This window comes from Thamnophis elegans, chromosome 4, assembly GCF_009769535.1.
Source record: "Thamnophis elegans isolate rThaEle1 chromosome 4, rThaEle1.pri, whole genome shotgun sequence".
NCBI classification, from domain to species: Eukaryota; Metazoa; Chordata; class Lepidosauria; order Squamata; family Colubridae; genus Thamnophis; species Thamnophis elegans.
The window spans coordinates 65,856,057-65,873,909 of NC_045544.1; the positions used below are offsets into that span (position 1 = coordinate 65,856,057).

General features: G+C 41.0%; 1 protein-coding gene across 1 annotated transcript in view; it reads right to left on the reverse strand.

Moving 5' to 3' along the window:
• URB2 (URB2 ribosome biogenesis homolog) overlaps positions 1-17,853 on the reverse strand; it is a 36,021-nt gene that overhangs the window by 15,342 nt on the left and 2,826 nt on the right. Inside the window, 6 exon segments of the mRNA XM_032215345.1 lie at positions 316-426; positions 1,351-1,511; positions 2,938-3,134; positions 3,136-6,317; positions 8,622-8,798; positions 12,749-12,885. Coding sequence (XP_032071236.1) covers positions 316-426; positions 1,351-1,511; positions 2,938-3,134; positions 3,136-6,317; positions 8,622-8,798; positions 12,749-12,874 — 3,954 coding nt within the window. The 5' untranslated portion in view covers positions 12,875-12,885.

Consider the following 17,853-nt stretch of genomic DNA (forward strand, 5'->3'; position numbering starts at 1 on the left):
TGGAGCACAGGATATCACTGCACTGCCAAGGAAGACAGGAAGTCTAGCCATACAGGAAGCTACAAACAGACGGTAGGAATAATACCCCATGTGCTCTTGAAGTAACTAGACTTAGAAAGCATGGAACACCGAGATAGGGGTTGATATCAGCTATGTAGTTTTTGATCCTCAGACTTAAGGCTACAGTACAAAAAATCAAATGCTTCTTTTTATGTCTATGTCTTCTTGGGTGTGTTTGTGTGTGTCAATAGTATAAACATAAACAGTGGCCTAAATTCAGTAGCATATACCAAATCCAGCAGCAGAGGTACTTACAGCTAAAGCTGTCATTATCTGGGGAGTAGAAAACCAGAAAACTTTCTCTTTCTCTCCACTTAGAGGACAGTTGAGTAGCACTTTCAGTAAGGTAACAGCTGATAATACTATCTGTACAAAACATACCAAGGAAATAAGAATAATAAGAGTGGTCACTTCAAAAAAGATAAAAGATACAAGCAAAATGCAATGTTAAAAATAACAAGTTAACCAAGGTTTTATAAAAGTAAATGGAATTTAAGTACACAAAATACAGGTAGAAATGAGTCCATTAAGATGCCCATATACTGATCATATTTTTCAAAGAAATTTTCTGAAGCTTGCCAATACGTAGGCAATTGGATAGATAAGCACATTACTTAAGCATTAAATCAACAGATTAAGACTGCAGCACTAAAAATATATATTTTTTCTGAATGGTGCTCTTTAAATTTGGTCATGCATGATAATTAGCTTATACAAAAATTCCTAAAAAAAAATAATCCTCATGTAACTCAGGAACTACCTATAATATAACATTTGGGGGCAGAGTACACATTTTGTATTCAGAAAGTTTCTGGGTTTATACCCAACTCCTTCATGTAGGGGGCACAATGGCTTGGACGCTGAGCTTGTCAGCTGGAACTGACAGCCTGGGTTCAAGTTCTGAGTGCCTAGCAATGGGATGAGCTTGAAAGCACGCAAATGCGAGTCGATAAATAGGTACTACTTTAGTGGGAAGACAATAGCGTTCCATGCACTTTTGGCATATAGCTCATGCTGGCCACATGAGCACAGACATTGTCTTCGGACAATGTTGGCTCCCTCGGCCAAAAAACAGAGATCAGCACCACACCCTAGAGTCGGATATGACTAGACAGGGACACCTTTAATTTTTATCTTCTTCATGTAAAAAAAATACTCCATGTAAAAAATACAAAACAGAAAACCTGTTCAGCAACAAACTAATTCAAAAGAATGGAACTATATGAAGGCAAATACTAAGCATTATTGATTCAAATACATTTTTAACCAAAAAAATAACACAGTTCCTACTTCAGAATTTTGTTTCCAAAGATTGCAAACATTCAGTCCCTCAATCAGTAGCCTCAACATGGTAGAAAAGTCATCAATGGTACCATTCTCCACCAGCTGGGCAATCAATTCAGTTAAGGGAACATCTAGATCTTGAATCAACTGGCCTTTGATTTCAGGACCTGCAAGAGAAATCATCATCCAAACTCTTAAGGCCCATAAACTACTGATAGATGCCAAACCATTATAGCACAAAACTTGCCCTTTACCTCTCTTTACTTCTCCCATTTATTTGTCACTTATTGAAATGACAAACCATCCCATTCTTTTTCTTTATAGTGCAATAGACTTAACAGCATTTCTCTCACACCACCAACATTTCCTTTTCTGCATCCAGAAGGCAGGAGCAGGATAGAAAATCTAGCTTCTCCTGTCCTGTGAATGTTTTGCCCAAAACTCAAATTATTTCTATCAATAGAACTTTCTGTAAATTATAAAATATATTAGCAAAATTTCACCCAATGGAATAGTTGCACCCGGCAGGAGACATCGCAATGCCACTAAAACTTCCTTTCCAAGATTAATAAAAGGAAAGGGTAATTCTGCAGATACTGTTAAACTATCATGCTAAATATTCTTTATCATAAGCCATGATGGTAGAAGTGCCAAAAGCTGCAATTCATTTAGATAGCTTCTAAAATAGGCAGGCTGCTACCATTATCAGGTAACTACTGTATTCCACACAACTCTCTGCTTCTGTTCTAGCTTCTAGTTTTGGGATACCGGGGGGGGGGGGGGGGGGGGGGGGGGGGAGAAGCAATATTTTCATGCTCAGCAAAGAGATCTAACTAAATAATATCTCCAACCCTGTTAGCTATCAGGCAGCAGTGAAGAAGCCAATGAAATCCTACTGCAGTCAATCAACTGGCAGTGATCAACTATATTTTCAAAGAAATTAAAATCTATGATTTTAGGTAGGCGATTCATTTTGGTGACTTCAGTTCTTATTTCAATATAAGATTAAAATCCCCAGCACCTCACTTAGACTCCACCCCAAAACAGTTGGAAACCAACATTTTGGAAACACTTCTTTTTTCTTTTTTTTTTGTCCTAAAGAGAGGGGATTAGGATTCCTTTTTAGGTGCCAAACAATATCCCCTAAAAATTCTAGGAACCGCCAGAAAACTAGGCAAATTGTCTCAAGCTTATCAAAAAAAAAGAAAAAAAGATCTTCAGTGCACTATGTTAAATTCATATCACCGAATGTGTTTCCAGCAGGCTAGGAAGTACATAAAGGTGAAAAGGATATGATCAAGATTCTGAGCTCTGGAAGAGTCACTGGGTTCTCTTCTTCACTAACAATCTATTGGACTTTTAGGGTCATATCATAGTCATGATAGAAAAAGCATTTTTAGAGAGGCCATTAATCTACCACTGGTGGCCATCCAGTAATAATTCTGACCTGTCACCTCTTTCCTGATCTCTATTATTCCTATGTGCTGATTTTTGATCCTTGCTCAACACTGGCTACCTGTAACTGTTTCTAATCTACATTCTCCTTTCAACATTTAGGAGAGAAGTGAAGAAATAAGAATTGCATTTCCTTACCTGCAAGTAATTTTCTGACCAAATTAAATACGGCAATAGAAGTCACATGTGGGGGATACAGTTCTGGCATGGAACAGAAAGCAGTCAAAAACTGCAAAGCAGAGTGAAGGAACTGGAGGTTACCATCTGCCACGTCAAGTTCTCTCAATATTTGAACACAAAAGCTTTGATATAATTCCTTGTGAAAAGCTGCCTGTTTTTGCCGGGTTCATTGGCTCTTGTAGTTCATTCTCACCAGCTGCAGGAAGCATAGATTGAAAACAAAATGAATCTGCTTTTAGAAGAGTAGTAATATGTGGTATAAAGCCAAATGTAATGGCTGGCCCTTTTGTCTTGTTTCTAAGGCAGAACTTGATAGTCGCTCCTGTTTGCAACACGTTCTGTTTAAGAAAAACAGGTAGCATTCCTGAAATATGTAGTTTTCCATTGGGTTGCTGTTGCAGGTACGTAGCCAAAACATGACACAATGAAATTAATGCCACTAGAAGAACCTGGTCAGCTGCAGGGCTCCAATGCTCAGGCTGTCCAGAACTTGTATCACATGGTTGGCAACTTGTTATAAAAGACAGGAACTTTTTCAGGTTTAGTTTCACACTCTGCCTCCTTTCTAGGGTTATCTGAAGATAGTGTTCCAAAAAGAGTTGGAGCTTGTGAAGAAATTCATCCCAAGCATCAATCTTCAAGACACAGCCAAAGGTCTTACAGACTGCAAACATAGAGTTGAGGAGAGCTTCGAGAACATCACTAGCATACAAAACCTTGAAGGATGAGTTTGCATGTCTTCCGGCCTGTAAGCATGCTAGAAGGTGGCAGCAGGTTGCCAAAAACTTTAAAGACAAGGCCTTGTTGCAAGAAATGCTTGCTCTGGTATTAACAGCCAAAGAAACCAACAGAAGAAAGCATCGTGTGAAATCCAAAGGAAAGAAGCCGTCTACATTCAATGCTGAAATGATCTCTAGTATACTCAAGAGCTCTTTGATATGTTCTTCCTCCAAGGTAGCGTAAGAACTATCTTTCACTAATTGCAGTATATTGAAAGCAACTTTCTCCATAATTGCCCAGGAGACTGAAAAATCATTGCTAGACCTTACACTGGCCGCATGACCGGAAGGGATAGCTTCACACCACGGAGTATCTCCTGCACACAGCAACTGAAGAGGCTGATTGGCAATATTTGGAAATGTAGACGAAAGAACACTAGCACAGTGCTGGATTATTTGGCTTAGGAAAAAACAGTGCAGCATCTGCAGTTCTGGGAGAAGGGAACTGTGCAATAAATCCCGAGACAGCTTCTCCATCGTGAATGAAAAATCGTCCTCATCAGCAAAAGTTGACTGGGTTTGCTTAACCAATAGTGTTTTCAGCAGCACCTCTGCAATGTACTCTGTATCATTCTCAGAAAGGTAAGGAAACAGGACAGGGAGATTTGAGACTACCAGGTGCCAATGTGCCACGGGATAAGTAAGAGCGGTGATACTACTTGCACTGCCATCCCAGGGTTCCGATTCTTCTTTGTTCATGGAAGCTCTTCCAGACTGAAGGATGAAAGCCCCAGCACTTTGCAAAGCCTGATGCGGTGCCTCTGTCCAACAGGTGGTGTGCATTAGCATCTTCTTCATTTTTTGAAGCACCAGCCATTCGGTACAATAGCTGCTCATTGGGGAGGAACATTTTACCAGCTTATTTACCTTCTCCCAACATTCTGCATCTAAACCAGAAAATATGGTTGAGAAGTCCCAGTTTTCTTCAGAAGGATCATCAAGCAACGGGGCTAAGGGAGAGCTATACTGCTTGCAATTTAAGGCAAAAAGAGTATCACTTTCTACGCACACACAAGCCAGAAGAAGAGCTGAGTTGCTGACCTTCTCTGTCCAAAGCTCAAGTTCTGTTGCTTCTGCCTCAGAACTTTTCAGCAGGTCAAACAGAACTTGGATGACATTCTTCTGCACTGTCTCCAGCAGGTTTTGAGTGCGATTCACAACAGACAATGGAGTGGAATCATTTAAGCTCTTCATGTGGAAGAGAACCGAATACAGTAATGTGCTTATGGACAGAAGCTTTGAGGCCACATCGGCATCCCCCTTGACATGAGGAATGACAAAAGTCTGACATTTCTCCACCGCGAGAGCTACGATATCCAGCACCTGATTGGATGGCAGATCCAAAAGACACTCACATAGCTTGGCCCTGATACTAGCTGGCAACAGTGGCAGTCTTGATTCCTCTGCAGCAGGACGTAAAATGACTGATAAAACTTCTTGGAAGAGGTTTTGGAACTGGCGCAATTTGGCGTAAGTGGAGAAGACGGTGCTAACGAGGGCTGTCTGAGCCTTCTTTGTTCGTGGCTCAGAGACCTCTGCATCAACCCAAGCCAAGGCCACTAAGTCATCCAAATCGGGATCCACAATCAAATGATTTAATGAAATCAAGGCCTTGAGACATCTAAACCAGGCAGGTATGGTGGCCTGTGAATGATTCATCAGCAACTGGGCTAATTGACGGTAAAAATTAAACTGGACTGCCTTGTGCCGAATCTGATCAGCAGCCACGTTATAAATATTATTGCTCAGCACCAAATTGAGTAGCTGCTCCACCGCAAGCAGCTCTGGGCTCCATTCTGATGCTGGAAGCTGGTTTTCCCAAAGATTCCCTCGCAGGCAAGAAATCTGTAAGCAATCGTAAAGTTTGGTAAGCATGTGAAAGCAGACCAAATGGTCTTCGGGCTTATTGTAAGTCTCTAAAAAAAGCTTGAAGAGCAAAGGTACTGAATGCGCTACCACCTTTCCCCGAAGAGCTTGTTCGCAAAAGGTGGCATCTCTTAAAGAATCCTGAACTGTATTGGCTGGGAGAAGCAGATTTTTCAAGCCTCGTTTCTTTGTGCCAACAGATTCCTTCTCTTGTAACAGCTCTTCTCTGTAGGACGACAAGAGCTCCTGTTGGAAAATGCCAGCCTTGAGCAACATCTCTACGTGATTTCGGACTTCCTTGCTGAGTTGTGGATGAATGCGATCATCATCTGCATCAGTCCATACTTTCATTGTTAACAAATATCTAAGCAGTAGGCATGGCTGCAGCAGTTGCTGGATCACTTGTCCAAATACGCGATTTGCATTGGTTTGCTGCCGCTGTATTAGAAGGTACTGCCTGAAGGTCAGTTGAAGGACTTCAAACAACTGGAGGGACACAGCATTTTCTGATGATAACTGCCAACAGGTTAGCCAGGACAGCTTACTCAAAAGATGTACCAGCAGTTCAAATTTTGCAGTGTAAACTATTGAAAGAGGAGGTTTGGAGAGGATGCCGCTACAACAGCTTAGCACTGCCTTGACATTATTCAGTGTTTTTTGATTGTAAGCAAGAGAAAGATTTTCATTTATGACCTAAACACGAGACAAGGGACAAAACAGAAGTTGTGTTCAAGGATCTGTATCAAAGTTAAACACAGTGTCTTCCTGTCTATTTATTATTATCTGATAAATCACGTGGTATAAACACTTTTCTTTCCCTCCTTTTACATTTTACTGCACTACCTAAACAATCTGTTCTGGCTCTTTATAATGACAGTAATTATGGAAATTCAGCCTCATCCTGAGGACCCAAAAGCAGACAGACAAAACATCCCTTACAAATGGATTATAGATAAGGAAGGGTCTATGAAGGTGAAAATCAAATCAGGCAATGACTTAGTAAACCATTTTTTTTTATCATTCTAGCACAATCTGATTTTTAAAGCAATGTGTATCTTAGTGGACTTTTACTCCAAAGAAGCATTTCTTATTGTCAAGCCCCACATAGTTGGCACTAAGATGAAAGAACCATACCAGAATTCAGAGAGGCATATTTAATATCACTCAGAGTAAAAATATAGGTGACCTTGAGGGCACAGATAAACCTCCAAGTGGCCTCAACAACTCTCAGAAAGAGTAATAATGACCAAATAACTGCAAGGAATATAAATCCTTCCATTGGAAAGATAAGAAGCAAAACATCTTCAAGCAAAAACAAAGGAAGTCCAGTTGCCTTCTGAAAAGCCATCTTTGGGACAACTGTGACCTGTATGACTGAGAATCTCCATAGACATTCATGTAAAAATATAATCTTGAAATCTTAAAAGTCCCTAAACCAGTGATGGCTAACATTTTTGCCATCGTGTGCCAAAAGCGGGGGGAGCGCAGGGGGATCATGTGCAGGCGTGCCCACACCCATAATTCTATGCATGAGACACACACAACCTGTGCATCCAGCGCGACCCTCCCCGTGCATGCGCGTGCAAACTCTGCTTTTTGAATGTGATGGTCTTTTTTTCGCCCTTCCTAGGCTCTAGCAGTTTTCTAGGAACCGGGGGAGGGCGAAAACACCCCCCCAGACCCTCTGGATGCTTCAGGAGGCTTCCTTGAAGCCTCCGGAGGGCGAAAACTATGGCCAACCCGGAAGTCCATTCCTGAACTTCCGGTTTGCGTGTTGGGTTGTCAGGGAAGCCTCCAGAGGGCAAAAAACGGCCGAAAATGAAGGCCAAAGTCAGCTGGCCAGAATGCGCATGCACAATGGAGCTGACAGGGTGACACCTCGCATGCCCTAACAAATGGCCCAGCGTGCCACCTGTGGCATGCATGCCATAGGTTTGCCATCACAGCCCTAGACAGTCTTTGGAGCATTTCTTTTATTTACCCTCCTCCCCATATCCAGATTGTGCTGCCTTCTTTCACATCAACCGAATCCTCTATCTGCTTCTCATAGTCTCTCATATTCTGTCACAAAAAAGCCAAACATCTTTTACCTATCCTCAGAAGACAAAAATGTTATGCTCTGTTAAAACTTCACAACAATTAGTGGGATTCTGTTCTTGAATAACATGTAAGATGATCAAGTGTAACAAATCAAATCAAACCTTTATTGTCAATGCACAACATGTGTACAATGAAATTGAATTAGCCTTCCTTGGTGCAGCCCCCCCCCCCTCCCAAAACACAAATTACATTTCAACAACTCAATAAATGAAAGAAATAGGCTCCCTAAACCCAAATAAGTAATAACTAACACACATTCCTATATACCTATATGTATGTAACATTATATTATATTACATTGGTATGAACATGTTACATGTTGCGCTAGCCCTGCAATCAATATTATTTGGGTGGGAAGACATGGCATCTAGTATGAACATTTTAAAGCATAATGTTCTAAATTCTCATTCACTACTCTATCTTATGAAGATACATATTCTTTTAAAAAACACCCCTATCTATAGCTACAATGTACAATAGTGATACTAAGTTAAAATGTCCAGCTATTGGCTAGTTTGCCAATTTGCACTTCTCTGTGAACATATTAGTATCAGACAATATTCTTGCAAGTACTATGTTTCTATGTGCTAAACATACACACCCGCTTATAGATGTTTATAAATGACTGCTGGATCGTAATAGTATTGCCCAAGTAGGCATCTTCCAGATGTGTTGTAAGAGCAAACAAAGAATTCTCTTGCTGGAATTCTTTGAGTTGCCACCGAAACACAATTGGAGACAATCAGATTATTATTGTAGAATTGCAGAAAAATTTGCAGCAGATATTGTGATGTAAAGAGAAAAGATTCAGGATAGTCAGCAAGAGCTCAAAGCAACCGGACACTATTCCCAGAGGAAGATGGATCTATGTAAAAGTTTGTTTATTTATAAACATACCTGTGCAATTGTAAAGCGCAGAGTGACTGTTTTTTCATTCTTGAAGAGATCCTGCAGCTTTTTGCTGTGAATGATGCTGTCCAGGTAAATCCAAAGCTTCTCAATTATCTCATCTGGCAATTCAAGTTTCTTATTGTAGCAGGAAATCAAGCTATGACTTACCCAATCAAGTAAGACCTGTATCCCCCCAAAAACCCATGGAGACATATTAATCATGATTATTTTAGATAGGATAAGGACAGTTGGAACACAAAGCAGTTTGAGGCAAATAATATGATTCCTAAAAATAAGCAGTTCTGTTTCACTAATACAGGACATGGAAGGCCAACTCAATACTTGTGTGTAAACGCTAGGCTTCCAGTATTGTGATTAAAGATGACAGTGGCAATATGAAAATATAGAGATTCAGTCTACCTCGTTATTAGCAACTCCCTCATCACCTTGCACATCTGTTATATAACTTGCAACTAAAGCTGCCTTTACTTGTAGGACTATATCTGTTCTGTCCCAGGCTTCGTTAGAAAGCAAGAAGCAAAGTCTTGGTCCCGACAAAATCTCTTTTATTTACACGACTGTGAATTCCTTTTATTCACAGTCAGCAAGGCGTTAGCAGTCTTTCAGAGGAATGTTTATCCACACGCACCTTATCTCGTTTGGAGCGCTGCCAGATCACTAGTTTCCAAACACATGGCAAAGCAAAACTTGGTACTTATAATGATTATAAGACTCTCATATAATCACAAGCAGAACTTTCCAGACCGAATAAAGGAATTGTTTCCTGCAAAAGCCCACTCCCTGTTCATTCCTCTTTTGTTCCTATGGGAGGGGCCAATTACCTCCAAGGTGTGGCTTTACTCTTAAGTCGACCCTGCTTTCTTTGTTGTTCTTGTCTTCTGGCAGTTCTGCACATGTGCACACCGGAAACAGGCTCCAACTGTTCCACTGCTTCACTGTGTCTAACTCCCTCTCTGCCTCCAAGGCAGAGCCCTCGTCTGAGCTTTCCTCAATTCCCAGAACTGGCCCATGTTCCTCCACAACCTCCTCACTGTCCAACTCTGCTGCCAGCTCTGCTGGTCGCCGATGGGCCACAACAATATTTGGGAACACATGTTCTTTTTCTTTTCTTTTCCTCACAATCAAAGAGACATTTCCCAATTTCCAAAATGCCCATAAAATATTATTTAAACGTATAATTTGGATTCTATGTTTATTAGATGTCCATGGGTGGGTGATGTGTCCCTTCCAAAAATATACTAAGGCTACATTTTCATAGGGGTGGAGACATTAGGAACTTCAGTGGGATGGCAGAATACATTTAATTTTACATGAGAAACAAAAACATAAATAAGACCTACTAGCATATAACCATGTAAGTGATATCCACTCTTACATTCTAAACCATTTTGCAAAAGAGTAATTTTACAAGTAGTCTGCCTGCCGACCAATTACTCTCTGTGATAATTGGTTGCAACATTTTTTAGATTTTTCTAGATTAGCAACCAACCTGGAAAATAATGAATTATTCGCCCAAATTACAAAAGCTTTTCTGCTACTAACAGACCCTTAACTGTAGATAAGTTACTATGTACAGACTTAACAAAATCCAGTCCTGTATAGCATACTAAATCACATGTCTCTGGTTTTAGTCAATATTGGCCTTGTGTGCCCAGTGATATGTCCTATATTCCCAGGAATATCAGTGGTGCTATTAAGAATCCTACATAGTACCTTTAAGATTTTTTTAGTTTGGTTTTGAAGGGCAATGTACAATTTTTTAAAATAAAACAATAAGATCTACCCTGTTTCCCTGAAAATAAGACCTTCCTGGATAATAAGCCCAATCGGGGTTTTGAGTGCATGCACTAAAAAAAAACCTTACCCGAAAATAAGCCCTCCCCGAAAATATTGCAACCCAGCAGCAGCCATGGGGTGACCACATTCGCCACCTCCTGCACCTCAAAAATAATAAGACCTCCCCAAAAATAAGGCCAAGTGCTTATTTTGGGGGTCAAAAAAATAAGACCCTGTCTTATTTTCAGGGAAACACAATACTGTATTTTTCAGAGTATAAGATGCTCCGGAGTATAAGATGCACCTTAGTTTTTGGGAAAGAAAATAGGGAGGGGAAGTCTGATTACCAGGTATTCATCTGGCTAGCGTTCTTAGCTTGGTCAGCTTCAGCACATTAGTTTGCTGGTTCAGCACATTAATCGCTTTGCTTGTTGGGGCTGAAAGGCAACTTCTAAAGCACAGCTGATCGTCTCATGGAGCTCGAGTTAGTAAAGCAGGCGAACCACAGAAGCAGTAAGACAAGGCAGCAGCTGTTCCAATTTGCCATTTTGGGCTCTGTGTCTCATGTTTTCAGCCTCCAAATGCTCCGTTTGAGACCCGTTCAAGGATGTGGGGATCGCCAAAGCATATCGCTGCCGATCATCACCTGAAACGTGATGCGCAGAGACCAAAAATGGGGCGTGCAGAGGCCTAAAACACGATGTGCAGAGGCCAAAAATGTGATGTGCTGAGGCGGCGATTGGCAGCAATGTGCTCTGGCAATCCCAGCAGCCTTGAACGGGTCTCAAACGGAGAGTTCAGAGGCTGAAAACACGAGGCACAGAGCCCAAAAACGCAAGTCATTGTCTGTGGCAATCTCTGCAGCCAGGAAGGACCCGCAGAAGCTGAAGGGTGGGGGCCAGTGGGTGGGGAGGGCTACATTTGGCGTATAAGACACACCCAATTTTTCAGCCTCTTTTAGTGGGGGAAATAGTGCATCTGATACTCTGAAAAATATGGTATATTTGCCTGGTACGTTGGTATTCCTTGGATGAAATCTAATTTTAGGAGTACATTTCTGCTTCAGTAACAGATCTTTTCTTTCTCCAACCTTCTGCATGTCCTCAAAATCTTTTCATAAATCAACTGCAAAAAAGCAAGGAAATCTCCCTCTTCTTTTTTAAAAAAAAGATTTAAAAAAATGAATAAATGTGGTTAAAATTGTTGTCATCCCCCCAAATATATTCCTCTTGACTAGGGAAAGAAATATTTTTAAGAAAAGCAAGGTAGCCTTAGGGGTGAGTAAACTTTAAAGGTAAACTTTAAAAAATGGTGAAAGAATGGCACTAGATGTTGATATAAATATCCAGTATACCGTATACTCGAGTATAGGCCGACCCGAATATAAGCCGAGGCACCTAATTTTACCACAAAAAACTGGAAAAGTTATTGACTCGAGTATAAGCCTAGGGTGGGAAATGCAGCAGCTACCGGTAAATTTCAAAAATAAAAATAGATACCAATAATGTTTTTGAATATTTATTTCAAAGAAAAACAGTAAACTAGCGGTGTATTCAATGAAATACTTCACTCACCTCATGATGCTGATGTCCCGCTGTGATGATGATGTCCCGTGCAGCCGCGGGAGCGATGTCCCGCCTCCTATGACACACGGCACAGTGATTCCTATCATTGGATCACTGTACCAGAGGAGGTGGGACATCGCTATGTGGCTGCTTGCCATAACAAGGAGGAGGTGGGACATCGTTGCAGAGCGGCAGGAGGGGGAGGAAGGGGAATCGTAAGACAGCCCTGCATTACATTAGAACGTGAGGAGGGGGGATGGTGCGGTGCACGCTGCGCGGCAAACTGACACAGAGGGAGGGGAAACTCACAGGGGCACTGGGCCATTCACGAGTGTCACCCAGCGGCATGGCCCCGCCCCTTTTTCTCCTCCATTTCGGGCAAATTTTCACTGACTCGAGTATAAGCCGAGGCGGCTTTTTTCAGCCCAAAAAGTGGGCTGAAAAACTAGGCTTATACTCGAGTATATACAGTATTTATATTTCCTTCCAACACAATTTCTAACAATAGAAAAATATAGTAAGAATAGTGTGTTGCGATAAAAACATCCTCTCATGAAAAAAAAAAACAATTTAACGTTTGTGCTATTCAAATGCTTCTTCGATTATCAAATGAATAATCAGCCATTTTCACTTAAAGTTGGAAAAAATAAATGATAAAAAGTTTTGAATAACTAAGTTCCCTTTTAGTTGAAGAAAGAGTGTCAAGCAGGTTCAAGACTTCCTAATATAAAAACAGCATTTAAGAAAAAAACATCTAATGAAATACATTACTTGTTCTTTGTTTGGAAGGAAGCACTGATGAGAAATCCATGCAAACCGAGCCAACTTGAGTTTGTCCTCCCAAGAGGTCTTTGAGCTTTTCAGCTTCAGATGAATACCGGAGTAAATTGCAGCCATGGAAGGAATACCTGAAAATTATTTAAAGCTGAATATTAATTATGTTTCTAGCCAAATTCTCATAACACCTCCTTCAAACTGCTGCGTATATGTTCTGGTCTGCAATACAGTTGATACAGGTTGAAAAAGGGAAGTTCTATCATTCAGTTCTCATACCTGCTAAGAATTCATTGATGGTATAGATAGTCCTCAACTTATAACCACAACTGTGACCAGAATTTCCATTCCTAAGCATGTTGTCGTATCACATGATCACAGGGATGCTAAAACAAGTCACAAGTGTGAGGATCGGTCATAAGTCGCTTTTTTATGCTAATGTAAGTTTGAACAATCACTAAATGAATGGTTGTAAGTCAAATACTATTTGTAGTCATTCACAAGTTTGCTTTTACACTGCCTGTCCATCATTGTAATATTGGGATAAAAATAAAGAACAAATGCTAATCAACTTTGAAGGGTTATTCCAACACCACTGGCGGGGGGGGGGGGCAATTCTGATTATTTTTTTTGTACTTAAATAAAAAGAGAGCATCTGCTAAAGGAAAACATAATCTCATAATAAGAGATGCCTAGATTTCCTTTCATAACCATTTTAGCAGAATAAGCAATGTTTTGAAGGATCTTTCCTGATTAGAATCAAGCTGTAAGCCAAGGGAGGGCAACTATGGCCCCTTTATGACATCTGGACTTCAATTTCCAGAAATCCTGAGGCAGCCATTCTGGGAGCTAAAGTTCACAGGTTGTAAAGGCATTATAGTTGCCCACTCCTGTTGTAAAGTACCAAGAGACATCTGATACAGAAACAGAATAACATAATTGGAAAGGACCTTGGAGGTCTTCTAGTCCAACCCCCTGTTCAAGCAGCAGACCCTATACTATTTCAGACAAATGGCTGTCCAGTCTCTCCTTAAACGTATCCAGTAATAAAGCACCCACAACCTCTGAAGGCAAGCTGTTCCACTGGTTAATTGTTCTGTTGGGAGATTTCTCCTTAGTTCTAGGTTCGGAAGAGTGTTCGGAGACTCCAGCTGGTCCAGAATGCAGCTGCGCGAGTGATTGTGGGTGCACCCCGGTACACCCACGTTACACCTATCCTCCGCGAGCTGCACTGGCTACATATTGGTCTCCGGATACGCTTCAGGGTGCTAGTTATTACTTATAAAGCCCTACATGGTATTGGACCTGGGTACTTGAGAGACCGCCTTCTGCCGATTACCTCCCACAGACCCATTCGATCCCACAGATTAGGCCTCCTCCGTATTCCATCTGCCAGCCAATGTCGGCTGGCGACTACTCGGAGGAGGGCCTTCTCTGTGGCTGCCCCGGCCCTTTGGAACGAGCTCCCCCTGGAGATTCAGACCCTCTCCACCCTTCAGGCCTTCCGGACGGTCGTGAAGACCTGGCTGTCCGAGGCTTCGAGGGGAGGAGCTGCCGCCGTCGGGAGCTCAAAAAAGCTCCTGCCAGGACTCTGGTTCGTATATCTTATAAGATCTATAGATATCTCCCCTTTCTGGCAGAAAGGGGCAGAGAGGAGGTCAGTCGTTAGGATCTCTTTGTAATTCATAGCTTTTTTTTTGCTGTGAATGGAGAAGAGATTCAACATTAGCTGAGCCTTTACTCCGGCCAGTTTTCCGCGCTGCCTTTTTTGCAGCCTAGGCAGATTGCCTCCCCCCCCAGGACAAAGCTAAGCTATTTAAAAGCCAATCCGGGCGGGGACCATTCCCGAGGAATTTCTTCTATTACTATTTAAAATACCAGCTTCAATTTCGCAAAAGGCTCCCTTTCTTTTTTAGCTGCGTCACAAGATGGCGATCTCGTAGCTTTTGTGTTTGATGTGACGTACCTAGTAAGCCCTACCCTCCTGAAGGCTTCTCCGTACTAATTGCTAAAAGATTAACTGAAGGGAGCACAGACTTTGATTTTTGGCTCGCTTGATTGCTTGTCTTTTATTCTTATTCTGGAATGGCTCCCAAACCTAAACAGAAGCGCTTCCTTAATAACATATCTCTAAAAACTGCTATGAAGTCGCTACCCTTGTCTCCTACACCCTCCACGGGAGATTTGCTAACACAAGAATTCCTTCTCAAAACGCTTAATGATTTCAGACAGGAGATTAATCAACTGATATCGGATTTATGTGATCAATTTGATGCTAAAATTGCTCAGGCAAAGCAGGATATGATCGGAGTAATGACAGTCATGACAGATTATATTGCTGAAACGGAAGACAAATTGGAACTTTTGGAAGAAACTAATCTTAATCTGATATCAAAAATCCAAACGTTAGAACAGGAAATTGAATCTGCCCAAAAAGAACTTGTCATGATAAATTATAACAAGGCTGCCTTTGCTATACGAGTTAGAGGACTGCGTGAAAACCAACAGGAGAATTTGAAACAGACATTCTTTGAGGCTTTCAGTCGCTTGGTGGGAAGTCCGGGACTTAACTTTGATTGGCAGATTCAAAGAATTTACCGCCAGAATTCCTGGGTAGCAAAACAGCGACAGCTTCCGAGGGACATAATAATATACTTTACTACAAGGGAATCTAGAAATGAGATAATACAGAGGCTTTACGGAAAGAGGTTGATAATTGATGGGGAGGACTTGATTGTTTTCAAAGAGATACCATTTCAAATATTAAGAACAAGAAGACAGTACGCTTTCTTAACCGAAGAACTCAGAAATTCTCAGATTCCATACAAATGGGAAGTCCCAGCTGGTATTACAGTTACATTTGGCAACCAAAAACACCGCATTAACTCCGTCGGTGAAGCCCGAAAATTTTACTACGAGACCCTGAAGGCGGGACTTCCTGATTCATCCGGATCTGGGGAGAGGCAAGGAGAAGGAGAAGACAAACAGCGAGACACGTGGCTACAAGGCGGAGGGTGTTGTTTTTCTCTTCCGGAAGGGCAGAAGACTAAAGAATAAAGACTAAGCGATGTTTTTAAAGTTTTATGATTTCTGTCTGGGATAAAATGGAAAAGCGGCATATCGATGATGAGACATGGAGACTGAAAGAAGCGTTGCTGATTGTGGACATATATTGTACAGAAGTTTTGTCTGAACTCTAACTCAAATTGTGCATGAACTATTTTCTTAGGCGAGGAGAGCGGAAATTGTGATCTTTTTGAGTTGCGGTTTGGGACGAACGGAGTTGGGAGGTGCGTGGGAGAGGGAAGGGCAGCGAAAGTTTAATTAGATTACCTGGGGCTAGAACGCAAGCTGATGTTTGTTTGAGTTGCTATATCAATATAAAGTTAAGAAAGATTGGTCGGAGAATCTTCAGGAAAGTGGAGTAAACATGGGAGGAGCAATGAATGTGGATAAAATATATATGTGGATATGGATAAAGGCAGGGTGGAAGGTAAAAAATTTATATGTGGAGGTGGGTAAGGATAGAAAGGGAGGTGTTGGAAATGAAAAATGAAAGAAGTATTTGAGTTTAATGGTGTTATAGAAAGGTTTGGATATTTGGATAAAAAAGAGATAAATTAAAGGTTTGAATAGATAGGCAAAGCAAGGAGACTTTTAGTTGGGGAATTCTAATTGATCAACTTACCTGGCTCTAATACAGTTTGAAACCCTGCAAGTAGCAAAATAATCGAAATTTGGAATGAGTCACATTGTTTAAGATTTACAGATAATGGGAAGCTGTGTTAACGTAGTGGGTTTATTGACCCTTTTTGTTTCTTTCTTCTTTTTGTGTGTGAGTGTGGGTGTTTTTTATTTCTTATTTTCTACTATTTTTCCTTTTTCTTTTTGGCTTTATTTTTATTTTATTTTTTAGTTTTAAAGTTAGCTGGCCTTATTATACTCAAATGCTTGTTAAAGAATTATGCCGGGCATGGGACCTGCGAAGCCGTAAGGGGGTTAGGGAGGGGGGATTATAGGGGGGAGGGGGGAGGGTGGAATTACAGTTTCAATCCTTAGAACAATAAGAATTCACTTGTGTACTGCGGCTCGTTTTTCTTTTTTTTTTCTCTTATTTTCTTTTTCTACTTTTATTGTAAAAAACAAATTGAATTGTATGGATACACCAAAGTGAGGAGAAGAGGGAAAGAGAAGGGAGAAGTAAAGAGGGAGTGAGAGGGAATGTATGGAGGGTGAAATGGAGGGAGGGGGAGATGTCTGAGGGGGTAGGGAAGTAGAAGAGGGGAATGCTGGAGGGGTGAAAGGAAAGTTGGAGGGGGAGAAGAGAGGGTGTATGGGGGAATGAAGTGTTATGTGGGTTTTTTTTTTTCCTTTTTTCTTTTTTTTTTTTATGCACAGTATATAAGTGATTGTATAAAATGAAAATGAAAATGAAATAAAAGATATATATGAAAGAAGCTACAAAATATAAGACCTGGCTGTCCCAGCAAGCCTGGGGTTGAGTTCCCCCCCCCCACTCAAATTTGCTGTGTCTGTTGTGCTTTTAAACTGTTCGTATTGTCTGATTGTCTTTGTCTTACTTTTTGTAATTTCCCCTCCCTTGGCTTTTGTTCAGCCGCCCTGAGTCGCTTCAGGGAATAGGGCGGCCTACAAATTGAATAAACTAAACTAAACTAAACTAGGTTGCTGCTCTCCTTGATTAGTTTCAATCATCAAAAATCATCTTTTATTTCTTATCTTGCCTTCTGGTACATTGGAAAATAGTTTCAGAGAAAATCTGAGAGTGAAAAGGGCACACAGGCATTGTTTAGAAAATGAACTAGCTAACCAAGTGCACCTAAGCATAGTAAATCATATTAAGATTATAACTGCATTCTATGGCAGCCTTCTCCTACTTTTTCCTGTCCTTATAGCAGAAAGGTCTGTCCTCAATGACACTGTGCATAGAGATTAAATATATATCAAAGCTGTGCAGTACTTCAAATGTACTGTCCAAAAAGGGATTGTAGCACTCAGGAAAAGGTACTGATTCTTTAAGCTAAAGATAAATGCTATATTCATTTTCCTGCACACATCATGCAAATATGGGGATGTGACTGTTT